The following is a 14,827-nucleotide window of genomic DNA, read 5'->3' on the forward strand; positions in this document are numbered from 1 at the left end:
GCCCTACTCCGTTAGTGACATAGGAAATAAATCTGGGTCCAGCTTCTTTAGGCAGGGTACCAGTTTCTCCACCCTAGGAGAGGGGAATTCTTGTACACAGAAGTACGGGGAGCCAATGGATACCTAAGCGTAGCCCTGCACGCATACCAAATATAAGGCCTCTTCAGGCCTCTCCAGGAAGACTGAGCCTTTTCTGCTTCCCAGCATTTCCCCACATGCTTTTCCTTTCCACTTTATCGCCCTCCTTCCCACCTGTTTTCATCCATGCCACTGAGTCCATTTCCATTTGGCCCCAGACGGTATCTGAAATAAAACCCGTCTTGCTCTGAGTTATAAACCCATTAGGAGATGATGATCCCAATCCTTCTGGGACAGCCCCAGTTTTGAGCAGGGCACCTTCTAAACTACTTTCTGACCTTATAAAAGATGCTGGTCCCAAACCAGCTCCTACAGAGAAGCACAACAATCCCTACAAAGTGGCACAAAGCAACTTCACTCTGGGGGACAAGACGTCTAAAAGAGACACAACTACTTTGAAATGTCAGTAAGTAGTGACCCTATGTGGCTCAGTGTGAGCTAGAACTCCTGTGTCATCTTGTTGACCTTCCCTTTATAGTTTCTATATAATTTTGTATAAGTGCTTTTGTCTGCACTGCATTTTATTTTCTCATCCAAAAATGTGTCTGCATGTCAAAAACAGGAGGGATTATAGCATCTTCTCATCACAGAATAGGTCCCAGGACACCCCAGTCAAAATACACAAAGTGTCCTCAGGCACTATTTGCAAAGATCTCTGGCAATTTAAAACAGGAAAAAAAAAAGGAAGGAATGCAAATGATCCAACTGCTTTTCTGCCTTGTACTTGCCATCACTGACATGACTGCATCAGAGAGCAGGCAGTGTAAAGCACCATGAAAGGCTTGTTGCCTTTCAGACCTTTCTGTAGGGCTGAAGGGAAGGGAGGGAGAATGAGGTTTTCTTGCAATGCAGAACTTTCTCCAAGATCATAATGAATCTCTCAGTCTCCTCAAAAAGGCTCAGTGTTTCTCTGACACTCCTGTCTTAATGACAGCAATACTCTACAAGTTACTACAAACTGTGACCTTGCTTAGCAAGCTAGAGTCCTGGTAATGAGTCCAGCTGCTGGTAAAAGGCATATTTTCTGAATATTCCTATCTTGCAAAACATACAAGGTCTTAGAAGCTTGAAAAGAGATTAGCATAAGCAGAACCTTAAATCCTGGAGCCCTGGAAAAAGGCTCACCAAAGCATTTGCATCAGTGGTGGCTGGGGAGTTCTTTTTCTGCGTGGGCTAAAGAGGACAATGAAGGTGAGAACAGCAGTGCAGAGTGTGTCTGGAGCAGCAAGGAGGGAGGAGCAGCCAGTGTATATCCCCAATTTCTAATACAAGTAGGAAAAAAATCAACAAGGAGGAGATTATTATTTATTCTACTTCCCCCTCAGGCACCTTGCATTTCTGCAAGTCTGAGGTGAAGGGCTGAGATTGTCCTATTTTGAGCACTCCTGTCTTATAACTATTGCTGGTTACCTATCAGCAAAAATTTCAAAGAAACAAAATAAAATCCTACCTCAAAAAAATTCTGTCTCAACTCCCAGGGAAAGTTTTCCAACCAAGTTCTATGGAGCCAGGATTTTTCTCAGTGAATATACCCCCAAAAAACCTAGACTAGTGGATAAAGCCATATTAAATTTCTCCCTTATTTCTCTCTTTTTTCCCCTCTTTTACTAAGAGAGCTTCCAGGTGGAAGGCTCTGCAATGGTTAGCTGGAGAAGAGCATTGTTTCAATTTCTGGAAGCAGGACATGAAACTAAGAAATGCAGTAACAGAATGATTGAAGTGTTTTGGTTAAGGAGTCAGAGTCAGGAGGTTGAGACTTGCAGTCAACTTACGTCAGACACTATTGGACTCCAGCTTTGCCAGAGGATGGGCTATCTGAGTTGGGAGGCAAGCATCATGAGACACAACACTGACAATACCATTCCCTTGCTTGTCACTGGCCACAGAACTTGAAGTGTTGCAACCATGGGCAGCTGTGGACAGAGGAAAGCTGCGGACTATGCAGAAGGATAGCATGAAGCATTTGTAATGGTCCTGAGAATGCAAAATCCAAGATTTCACAGAGTAGCTGCTTGTCCCACCCCATCCTCCCCCTCCCATGGGGAACTGCTATCACTCCTACCCTGCAAGGGAGGATCTAGTGCACAGAGAAACATTATGTCAGTGTCCTGTAGAAATGGGCCTTCAACAAAATCCTGGTTCCCCAGATCCATGAAGTCTACACCCTATCCTTTTCTTGACAGCAAGTCCGTCCCAAAATTCCCAATCTAAAACACTATCTGAACTCAGACGGACAGCTTTGAACTCCCAAAGAACTTTGCTTTTGGGGCTGAGATGAGCATGATTCAGTGTGTTACTGTTGGGACCCAGAGAGGTCAGATAGAGAGAAAAAGACAATACTTGGGGCCTTTGCCAGGGTATGGGAGATTCTGTTTCAGTCCCAGCTCTGCTATTGGCATCCTATAGGCTCCTGGGCAAATAAGGAGCGGTGTATCAGACTCAAGTACTTCTGTCCTAAACATTCCAAAACACATGAATCTAGGATTTCAATTCAGATATGCATCTGCAAGATTACATGGAGAACATCTGCTTTGATTAAAGCTTCACTTCATAAGAATTAAGAAATTAAGATGATTGAGACTGTTGTCCAGATTTTGAGGAACTTACCCTGATTCTCTTCACAGGTTCATTCCTTTCCAAGTCGAACATGTAAACTCTACCTCCTGGGAAGCATACAGACATGCAAGGCACTTCGAACTGGGGAGCAAGGTATCCTGAATTTCAGCTGAATGCAGCTAAAACTAAAAGACTGCAGAAAACGTCCACTGGAATTCGCATGAATGGTCCCACTGAGGTTCTGAGCAGAGAGGCAAAGAGATGGACTCTCTGTTGACCATGGCATCCAATGTCATTCTGCTAGAGGAATTCTCTTCAGGGCATGGGTGAAGCCTAACAGTGAGAGATCTTCACTACTCATGCCACAGACAGATAAAATAGATGGTCTGGGGCTAACAAATCAACATTTCTTGTCAATAAAAAAACTCTTTTTCTGCTTTTTCTGACAGCAAAAAGAGGAGAAAATGAAAATTGGATTACATCTATTTTAAGACAGATTAAAAAGACTAGAGATAGCACATTAAAAATAGCTTAAGCGATATAAAGTGGAGCAATTGCTAAAGATTGACAAAAATAAAAGGAGGGCAGGAGCCTGGGAAGCTGATTTTGAAATAGCTGTGAATGTCTCATTTTTAAAGCACTGTTTGATGTGTGCCTGCTTTCAAACACTGTGATGCCAAGTGAAGCTTATTCCTGCACCTGAATGCATTGAGTTCTTCAAAGATAAGCAACCAACCTGATGTACACCTGATCATCCCATGATCTCAGTTCTATGTTTTACAGCGTAAACATTCAGCAAAAGTCTATCCAGTCGTTGTCATCCGTTGCGACATGAATCTTGCAGCTCTCATTAAAACAAATCAGATTTATCCTCCTCCCACCTCCTCTAAAAATAACCACTCCTAAAGGGTGCCTCAGCTTCCTCAAGCTTCATCATTAGGACATCAAGTCACAGAAATATGTTAAGCCTATGAATGGCCAGAATTTGTGAAAGGGCTTTGAAAACAAGTCAGGTGTTGAACTTTTTGCACTGAGTTTCAGTCAACATGTTGTGGGCTGGTCATGTTGGGAGTGGAAGCTAAGGGGGATGTGTGCTCCTACGTCACCCAGAAGAGAGCTACAATTGCTCAGCAGCACTCACCTTTTTTCCCAAACAAATATAGGAATCTGCCAGCCACACAGTTAGTGCGAAGAGATGGATGGGGCAAGAGCTGTATGCACCAAGAAGAGAGATCAGCTCTTTTTCAGAGCAGACAGAGCAAAGCTGTTATGGAGCAACTAGCAAGGCTGCGTGCCATGAGGAGGCCTAGTAAACCCATGTGTCTGCACCTCACTTCGGCATAGGAGACACCCGTGCCCCTTGTCAAACTATGCTTTGCCAGCTCCTCAGAATACTTTCTCCAGCAGATCAATGTCACCCCCACCCCGTTGTCAGCGCTGACCTGCAGCCAGCTGGCCTGCTTCCACATTCCCATTCCTGCCAGTCATGGGGCAGTGGCGACACCCATGTCAAAGGAGAGGAAGGCATGAAAGACACTGCTATCAAACCATTCTCCCTCAGTAGCTTCATGTAGGTGAAGAAGAAAAGTGGTAACTAGAGTTGAGCCCCTGGGGAAGTAGGGGGAGACCGAGAGCATGGTCCCAAGGAAAATGAGAAACTTACTGATCACTGTTCTTGGGAAACGAAGAGGAAGGGATATGAGGAACCACTTGCTAGTAAACTCAACAGAACTGTGTGACAAACACCTCAGCACCATTGGGCAGGTCACAGAGGCTGAGAGGTCCATGGGGACGGCAGCATCTGTCCATTGTCCTGAGGTGATCCCTGCCCACTGGCCTAAGGTGCCTGCAAGGGTGTGTGCCACTGCCCCCTGCCCCTCTTGCCTTTAGCATGATAAGGTTTTTAACTACTTGCACATAAAGTCTGGGGCTTGGTAACTGCTCTGGGTATGGGAGCTTGCAACATAAGCTTTCATCTGCTTTGGGATTACAGCTGGGAGAAGAAGGTTGAAATGCCAGAAATTCTCCTGGTACCGCGCAAGCAGAGAGAGTGTTTCAGAAAACAACTTGAATTTAAGCAAGCAGTTCTGGCTGATGCCCCAGGAGGAGAAGGGAGTCCCATGAGCTCTCATGTCCTTTGCTGCCTGAGGAAATGTGACTTTGCCTCTAGTGGTGCAGTCTCTTAAATCATTTAATCCAAGATCTGTTATCCAAGCCTAATCACTGTGATGCCCAAGTGGTTACAAAGAAAGACAGCCTTATTATAAAATGCAGTAAATATCTTCTATTTTTGTTAAGTCCTAGTAGGGCAGATTGTGCCTTAATTCTCTGTACAAATGAAGCCTGTTCCTTCATAAAACCTGCCTGCACATTCCCAGCATCAACATCTTCCACTTGCTCACTGCCTCTCACTCACTCCCCCTCACTCAGATGCTGCAGAGTGCCAGCAAGTCCCTCAATAGTGTCATATCTGTCCTTTTTATTCATTGCAGGGTTTATTTTTAGCCTGAAACAACTGCTTCCTAAAAATGGAGTTCCTAATGACACGGGAGCCGGACACAGCTATGTAAGGTATCCGGGGCTTGGCCTGACAGCTTCTCCTGTCTGTCTCTTTGTTTTGAGTCCAGGATTGCAAAGTTTGCTGCTTCCCACCAGCCTTGCAGAGTTTGGACTGATCATTAGGAAGGCAGAAGAAAGAGAAACTCAGCTCAAACTTCACCCAGGGTCTTTGGTCTCCCTCTCTTTCCAAATAAAGAAGAAAAGAGACATTCACCTGCCTTCCACTCCACTCCAGAGGTTTCCCTATGAAGGCAACTTGCTGGATTCTGGCAGGTTTTTACCTGCTTTTCTGCTGCAAGGCAGAAGAGGGACTAAATTTCCCCACTTACGATGGGAAAGACCGAGTGATCGACCTGAATGAAAAGAACTACAAGCAGGCCCTGAAGAAGTATGACATGCTCTGCCTGCTCTTCCATGAGCCTGTAAGCTCTGACAAGGTCTCCCAGAAGCAGTTCCAGATGACAGAGATGGTCCTGGAGGTAAGCACCAGCGCGTATCTCAGCGGGGGTCAATACCACAGCGCCCTTTGGAGCTGTGGAGAGGAGCCATGGGAAAGGACAGTCAAAGGATCATGCAGGAGGGCACCCAAAGGTTCGGGTGTTTACCTGAATTTGAGTTAGCCCCTGGGTTCTATGAAGTCCAAGCAAAAGGCCTTTATTGCGCTGCTCTGAACTGTTTGCAGGGAGATAGATAGCCCCTCAGGATCGTAGGTCAGAATCCCATGCAAAACAAATAACCTTTAAACCTCAGCAACATGGATCAGCTCAGCTGAGCTTTTCTAAATCTCCACATAGATCTGAGTCTGGAGCTTGAAATTTTTAGATCCCTTCTCATTTTACACAAGCCAGTTCCCTCCTTGTATTCTGGATTCAGTCCCATTTTCTACCTTGCTAGGAGCAATCAGCCAAGAAGCGTTTACTAAACTGTGCTGCAAAAGGGCGTCCTAGCTCCCCTTCTCAAAAGGTCCCAGTTGGTGCAGCACTAGATTCCTTTTTTTTCCTGACATTTGGTTGCCTCCTTGGAATCAGTCTGTAGCTGCTTGTTAATGCAATCATTCACTTTGGTGCCAGAGAAAAGTATTGTTAATTCTTTGGTGAAAGAATGATTAAGTAATCCTCAGTAAAATAAATCACAGTAAAAACTACAAAGTAGCTTCATAAAATTCTTTCTTATAGTGTAGCTGCAATCTAGGGGCTCACACACCAGAAAGCCTGGATTGTTAGAGGTTCATTTCCTACCAAATGCTTAGGAACATTCCCTCTTAACTAAAGGCATACTCGGAAGGAGAGAGAAAACTGCAAAAGAAACACAAACTTTATTTTTCTGATCCAGGGAAAGAATGCATTGTACCCCCATGAGAACAGCAACTGTGAATTCAAAAATATACTTGTTTAGGGCTAGGACTTAGAAAAGTCTCATGCCAAGTTCAAAATCTGCTGACCCCCTCAGCAAGCTTAACAACAAGATTCAAGAACTAAGCACATTTTATTCACCTGTCAGGAAACAGTTAATTGCTCCAGGTGAATGATCAACTAGCATTTGGCAAAGAAAAGAAAAGATAACCCTGGAACTCCAGTTGAAGTGTTTATGCTTGGTAGCATTATTATTTAATAGGGTAGTTATTTTGTGCTACATAGATGGCAAGCAGTTACTAAATACATATTTATAGAAACCTGATAGAAGCAGGTACGTTGCGTCCTATGGATTATACTCACGAAAAATATACCCATGCTAACAGTTAACCACATCAAGGGTGCAATGACTATAGTACAATATGACTTAAAGCTTTTGTTTTGTAGGGTTTGATTCTATAGTGAATACATTCGCTTAGGACTCTGGAGATTTAGTTTCCAATTGCCTTTCTGCCATGGGCTTCTTATATGACCTTGGGCGAGATCCACAGCAAATTTTACGTAATTGTAATGTTCCAATCCAGCAATGCTCAGCTACCAGCTGACCATGGCATACACCTACCGGCACTTGTAGATTTAACCTCAAAATTTCCCAAGCACTTGCAATGCTGATTCAGGGCACGTCTCAAAGCTTCACAGTCTTCCTTTGACTGGAAACCAAAGCAGCAATTTCACAGCCCAAGTACAACAGCGGTCTACAGACTGAACTCCTTTGCCTCTGTCACCCAAGGGAACTGGACCATGAGAGGGTCTCAGAAGGCACCTAAGAAACAAAATCCTGGATAGGACACAGCCCGGAAAGGTGCTGGAGTCCCAATTTCTGGGTTAACTCAGCCATCAGAGCACTCATGAAAGGTGTGGGCAAGTCAGGTTTTAATTGAATCCTTCTCATGATGGAGTTCAAAGGCTCACCTCCCAGGAGGAAGCTTGACCATCAAGCTGTAATATTATTGTGCAGTGGGGATCAGTCTCATCTCTCTTGCTGGAGTTCATCTGGTTATGTGACTTTATACATATTCACCAGACCAGTGACAGAGAAAGAAACAGCTACAGTGGCTCCGTGGCTGAGGTGTGAAGTCATTTGCCTGGGAGATGAAATACCTTGGATCAATCTCCCTGGAGGCAGTCAGGAACTAAACACAGGTCTCCCATAATTTAAGCAAATAGTTTGAATACTAAGCTACTAGGCAGGCACAGTAGTAGTGACAGGGCCTTGCCTTCCAGCCACATTTGGAAAAAGTTGGCTGGTGCCCCTCACTCAGGAATGCCTTATGTGTCTATTTTCAGGAAACAGTTCAGTCTTGAATGCTCAGTTAAGGAAGGTCCTTTGAGCCTGAAATAAGGTGTCTAAGAGGCTAACACTCAAGCCTTTGGTATTCCCTGACAACTGACTTGGGGGGCTCCCAGCCTTGGGAGCTGGCCGTGGTAAGATGCCTTTCTGGAGCATCTAATATTTTTCCAACTTACTGCTCAGAGAATTTGCTTGCTGACTCACGACAGGATACGCTGCTTCCACAGCCTGGAAAACATTATGTCCTTAGTTTCCCTACCATAAAGCAGCACTGACCTCCCTGTTTAGGAATAACAGGGAGCCTTCAACCAAAACCCAGCCAAGTGTGGAGCTAGGCAAAGACCTGAACTGGGTCGTTGAGGGTTGTCATAGCCTCTCTCTTGACGAACATGAGTGACGGCACGCACAGAGGCGAATGAGCTTAACGGATGTTAAGTCCAGAAAGCCTCCAAATAGTCCACCCTTTATGTTCCTCCCACATGCATCCCAAGTCATTAAGCACCTTATAAATAATTTATGATTATAAATATAAAAGATCAAAGGCCTCAAGAAACATCATAGACACCAAGAAAAGAACAGAGTTCCTGCAAATTTGCTAGCAGAAACTCCTAGATGTGCTCAGCTAGTATCTGGCATGGCATGTTGCAGAAGCAAGCAAAAGTCCCAGCAGTGCCTGCCAGTTCGACTCCAGATCCAGCCACTGGTTTAGGCTTCAGCACGTGAGCAAAGCCACAGCTACAAAGCACCTAAGAAAGGCAAGACAGACTTAGATAGATATTCCTCCACTCCATGAACAACTTGCCCCTTGACTGCGAGCATAGTTTCCCCTGAAATGTGTGTAGCTCACAGTCAATAACAAGCTCTGACAGGGGCTTCTCCAATGACTGAGAAACCCATGAGGCTCTCTTACGAGGGTTGTCTGGTGTCTAACAAGGGTTGAGCCCATGTAGCAACATTTCCTTCATTCAGGGCACTTTAGTCCCTTCCTTTCCAAGTTCCTGCTGTTCATGAAGCTTGCAAAAACTTAATTATATTTGAGACTCCTGCCTCTGTAAGATTTGGCTGAAATGGGCCAATAGCTTGAAAACTTATTAGTGGAGGTAACTGACACACAGACTAGAGAGAGAGAGAGAGAGAGAGAAAGAGCAGAATAACAAAGCCTCATTTCCTCAGGAAATCAGGCTGAAAACCAGACAGAACATCAGTAAAATTAAGCACATATTTAAGGACTTTGTCAAACTGGAACTACAAAAAGCAAAGTAAGGAGAAATAATGTTTTCCCCAGAAGCCGTAGCTCAGCTTTCATGAAGATTTGGCACAGCCTGATGGCAAGCAGGCCTGACATGATGAGCTTCAGGCCAGTGAAAGATCTGCTTAAGAAAAGCATGTGCCCAAGCCTGAGCACTCCATCCTTTTGTTAAAATAGCAAAAATTTCCTCCAAGTCCTTCCCACAACAAAAGTCCAGCCTGCTGGACTGCCACTGTCAAAAGCACAGGCTGGATATCAGAGATCTCCAGAAAAGGGATGCTACCATTAACCTGCCATTATAATGGGACAGCTCGCTAAGTCTTCAGCTCCCCATACCCATGCATATTGGCATCCATCATTGGATTCCCACACAGTCTAGGGTCCCTTTCCAGTTTAGAAAGGGAATGAACTCTTGTTGGGGCAACAAGCTTTCCTCCCAGGTAAAGACTGGCAAGGAGCACCCTGGCAGCTCCTACCACCACCTCTGCTAGCTGCTGCCTGGTGAGGACAAGACCCTGGGACAACTGAGCCCCTCTAGACACAGCAACAGCAGCTTCTTGGCACCAACCTTTGTGCATGGCAACAGCTCCAAAGATGGCAGTGCCAGCCCTTCAGGTGGCAGGTGGGAAAGCCAAGGACTGTTGAGTTAGTTGGTCAGGAAAACAGTCAAAGCAATGTTTGGAGATGCAACTGCCTACTGGCCACCACGGGGAGACACTGTAAAATGACAGCAACTCCAGGGCAGAGACAGCGTGGCCTACACAAGAGGGGGCTGCTGCACAGCTCAAATGAAAGGGCACTTTTCCTTTGCTCACCCTTCTCCCAACCCTCCACTCTGCCCCTTCAGGCAGTCCCAAAGCTAATAGTAGCTATTCCTACTCTGTGGCAATGTTTACAAGGGCCCTGCATGCCCTGCAAAGTGAGCACAGTGAAGTAGCAGGTGACACAGCCAGACGTAAAGCTTTGAAATACATATTTACTATTTATACTACATACGTTACTATTCTGTGATTCTGTGATTTAAGAGGCAAGTTAAAAAAAAAGCTTCTTGTCCTGAAGAAGTCTGAAATTTAATTGAAAAGAGGCAAAAGATGAGACCCAATCAGTGAAGCTGAGAAGTGTCTGTTCTGCTTCTCTTGTCCTTCCTAGCTCTCCTACTACGTTTCCTCTTGTCTCATGCCATCACTTCTCAGACCTTCTCCTCTCTTCCTCTCTTCTCCAAACCCTTCCCAGTTACTGGAATAGTTTCACCTTCCAGAGGGCCAGCCCCTGCCTCTAGGAACCATATAATAAGAATAATGAGCAGTGGGATTAGAGGCTTTACTGGTGAACATGAACTGAGGTTGTCTTACTAACAGAGCAGGCTGCTTGCAATACAAATCATGGTCTCCATTCCTCTCCCCTATGTTTAAACTCTCTCAGCCTTGGTTCCCCTTTCATTCTTCCCTTGCCACGTGTGTGTAAATGCAATGGCCTTAAAAAAAAAAAAAAAGTCCAATCATTTTAGGCCCTTTAATGCAACAGTGTCCCTGGGCTGAAATTTCATGGAGAACTGCCATAGCACGAACTGGTTTGATTAGATGTTAGAGAAGAAGGACATGGTAGTCCCCTTTCCAGATCAGCTCCAGGATCAGAGGTTAGCCTCTAGCAATAAGCGACAGATAACGTGAAACTCCACAACATATTTGTCCAATTCTGTAATAAACTACACAAGGAAAAATTCCTGTTACAAACCTGGGGATATGAGCCCATGAGATCACATTGCATCTCCCTCCTAGTGCCCAAGCACAGTCAGTAGCTACTTGTGGTGGGAGGAGGAAAGACAGATTTTTCAATTCAGTAAAAGTACAAGGTTAAAGTAGGGATAAGGTCTAGCTCTCACTTCACTTGAGAACAAGAATTTATTTTCAGGAGTTCCAACCTCTGCAGCTCCTCTCATGAGCTTCCAGCTCAGGAAGGAAAAATTGGTGCAAGATCATCCGTTTTTCAGGTAGTTCTACCCACATGGTCTTGAAATCTCTTGAGAACAGGTGGTTCCTGTGAGAGTTCAGGGCCACACAACATATAGAAAACAGGACTTCTCTGCTTCTGATCCAACATGGAAACAAAGTCTACAAGCTTAGATCTGTGCAGTTAAAACCATGTAATCCCAGCCAAGATTCTAATTTATCCCCATCTCTAGACAGCATACAGGAGAATATAAAAGCAAGCACTTTCTTTAAGCATCTATGTCTGTCTGTTTCACAGACTCAAATTTCATCCTTTTTATTTGCAAATGTTCATATGAGAGTGCCTCAATAAAATTTCCTGGGCTGGGTAGCCATATGCGCAAAACATATTCATTTACATGGACTAAATGCCTCTACTCACAGCATGAGCAAGTGGTGCCAGAGATGAAACATGCCATGGAAACCATCAGGTCTCCAAGTCCCTACAGAGTAAGCCCTCAGGGTAAGAGATGAGGCACACCTGGAAGGGAAAGTATGTGCAGAAGCCTACCATGCAACTGCCTCGTACATACCTGTAATAAAAGAGGGGTTTTGGTTTTCATGGCTACTAAAGCAGTAACTGCCACTACAGCTAAGTTAATGCAAAAATAAGGAAGGAGGGGAGGGAAAAGGAGAAGAGGAAAAAGTGTGCACTGACTACTTGTCCTTTGAGACTATGTAAGTAGGTCTCAATTCATCAGCAGCCAACAGAGAAAGAGCACTGATTTTTAGCACTAGGAGGATCTCACCCACTGACTAAAGCAAGTTACAGAAAGCTCCCATTTTGTAGACAGGGACACTGAGATCCAGCAACAAGTATATAATTTTGCCATACTGTATAACAGTAGTAGAAACAGTTTCCAGGACTGCCCTGCCTGTTATTGCCTACTATCTTTCTTCAAAATCCCTCTCTCAGTCCCCCAGCAGAGAGTTTGGACTGGCTGCAGGAGCTGCTTTCCATGTAAGACCCCAGTTTTGCTGCAGCACCTCTCTTTGAAAGGCACCATTCGTGTCTGCTGAAGTACAACTGGACTGGAGCGTGCTGACAGCAGCTCTATGGGCAGAAAATAGCTGTAATCCCAAACCCTAAAGAAAATTAAGCTGGTTTCATCCAAAGACCAACTGTTACGTGAATGTCACCTGGAGACAGACCCCTATGGGCTCGGGTTCACTGCTGACACAATGCAAAGCAAAGTCTGCTTGGGCTTTGCAGGCTTCCTCAGCCCTGGAGCAAGGAGCTGTTCTCACCATCCAGCTGGAGAGCAGGCAACCTCTGTAGGTGTCACGCAAGACCTCTAGCCATACAGACACTCCTCTGTGTTGCTCTGCCATTCAGCACTGCAAATGCCCAAGAAATGAAGAAAAACTTTGAAAAGTCCATCCTCTTCAGTCACAGCCATTCTGCCACACCAGTTAGGTTCCCAGAGAAGTGGTAATGAATATTTCTACTGCATTCTTGCTGGGCTAATTCCCAGGAAACAAGATCTCATTCTTTTATAATGGCATGCCTTTGCCCCTGTCCTAGGCATTGCAAGTGGGGGCCACATGCACTGGGGTGGGGGGAGGATTGATGCACTTGAGCTCATATTCGCCTACTCAGTGGACATGTGTGGTGTTTATAGTCATCATTTCATGTTCTCTGCCTGGACCTTGACATTTCTAAGTTACCTGCCCACGGGCTGGAGCAGCTGTTCAGTGAAGCAGACTGGATACAGTGGGCCATCCTGCACTTGCTCACAGCAACCTTACTCCACAGCTTAGTCTGTCAGTTCCCTTCATCTAAAACCAAACTAATCAAAGCCTGAAGTTGCCCTTCATCCATGCCTAAGCTTCATCTGTGGAGAGAATGAAAAGGGAATACGATAATTCTCTTTAAACACCCAAGAGGGAGAAGAGCTATTTAAGCACAAAGCCTAAGGACAAATGGGCTATGAATAAACCAAAGCTAGAAACTAAGGGGTTCCTAATCATCAGCAGAGAAAGAAGTCAAGGGGAGACAACCCAATGAGTTTTAAATGGACCTTGACCAGGTTATGAAAGAGATTCAATGACTCAGTCCCAGGTTTGATGACTGAAGATGTCTTCTTGAGGCCTTTGTCCTTAAATAGTAGGGACCCAGACAAGGAATTCATGGCCTAGGGAAACAGTCACTTAGCAAGGTCTAAGCTCTCCTTTTTTTTTTCCTTTACACATTGGGATTTACCTACATATATGACAGAAAGCATTGCCTGAGGATATAGAACAAGCAGCATCACTGAACTAAATTCCGTATAGGAGACTGCAAAATAGGCATTCGCTCCTCCCCTCCCCTGACGCCTTGGGACAACTAGCGCTCGAAGGCCATGCTGATGGAGCTCATTCCTGTGTGCTGCCTGGCACAGCTTTGGCTAAGATCAGCTGTAAAACATGATACGTCCTCTTTCCGGGAACTCTACCCTGCCCTGGCAGGAGATGGACTTCAATCAGCTAACAGATCCCTGACATCTCAAATCCTACTTAAGGTGGTTGCTTGTTTAATTTAAAGCTTTCCTCAATTCTTGTTTCCTCAGTTCCTTACTACTCACTCCTATGTTAAAAGGTCTTTCTTGCCTGAAGGACCCTTCTGTTCCCCTGCCCCTCCCCCCATATTAATTATTCCTGCGAATTCAGGACCGCACTCATTCTGAGTACCTGGTCCCAGCTCCCATCCACGGTGTCCCAGATTCTCCAGCGTTTCAGATGCATTGGCTTAGACTGACTCGGTCAGAGACTCGAGAAGACTCAAGAAAGCCAGCCTGTTCCTGGGAGCTGGAAGGGCAAGAATAACATGGAGCAATGGCTTGAGGCCCATGCAAAAAGGAAAACGGGCTGAATACTAAGCATACTTCTCACTGCCTCCTTCCAGCACTTATTGAAAGGAGCTGTTTAGTGCTGGTTTAAGGTGTTACTGCCCTCACTGTCTGCGTGACCCCTCTGCCAGACCTTTCGGTGCCTGTAGCCAACCTGGCTGAGGGAAACACCTATCTATGCACCAGAGTTCACAGCCTGGCCCATAAGGACAAAGCTGCCCTGGGAAATACTCAGTAGGACCTTCAGGGGCTGGAGAAACCTTTCCTCCTCTGCTCTCAAGGCAGAGAGCTCCAGTAAAAAAAGGGCCTGATTGATAGGGGGAGGGATGTGCTCACCCACACACAAGCACACCAAGCTGTCCTGTGTGGCCAAGTTGCCCAGCTGAGTCGGCAAAACAGCTGTGATGCAGTGCCAGCAAGCACTGGCAGAGAGCAACAGCAGGTGGCCTGTGCCCCGTGAGCTCTTGGTAGTGCAGGGATGGGCCCCTGTTATCTCACGGCTGGGGCGGCTGCACTTTGGCTTACAGTTCGCTAAAATTAGGGATGCCCAGTGCAGATAAAAATACAGCCCTAACTATGTGAAACCTTTGGGGAGGCAGCCAAAGAGCACATCATATGTCTTATTGGGCTCAGCTACTGCGTGGCAATAAATGCCCTCAGGCAGTGTTCTTGGAGTGTTACCTGTAAAAGCCACCTCCTGTGCAGGGCCTCTGCAGAAGTGACCTTTGGGTGTTCCATATTTGGAGACTCGCCTTTTAGTTTGAGGAGCAGCAACCCCCTGAGAGGGCAGGTTCAACAATAAACAG

General features: G+C 45.5%; 1 protein-coding gene across 1 annotated transcript in view; it reads left to right on the plus strand.

The window, feature by feature from the left end:
• Positions 1-5,209: 5,209 nt before the first annotated feature.
• Positions 5,210-14,827, plus strand: part of CASQ2 (calsequestrin 2) — a 34,908-nt gene continuing 25,290 nt past the window's right edge. Inside the window, exon 1 of the mRNA XM_026110575.2 lies at positions 5,210-5,732. Coding sequence (XP_025966360.1) covers positions 5,499-5,732 — 234 coding nt within the window. The 5' untranslated portion in view covers positions 5,210-5,498. The remainder of the gene's footprint in view (positions 5,733-14,827) is intronic.

The sequence above is a fragment of the Dromaius novaehollandiae genome, chromosome 1, assembly GCF_036370855.1.
Source record: "Dromaius novaehollandiae isolate bDroNov1 chromosome 1, bDroNov1.hap1, whole genome shotgun sequence".
Taxonomy (NCBI): Eukaryota; Metazoa; Chordata; class Aves; order Casuariiformes; family Dromaiidae; genus Dromaius; species Dromaius novaehollandiae.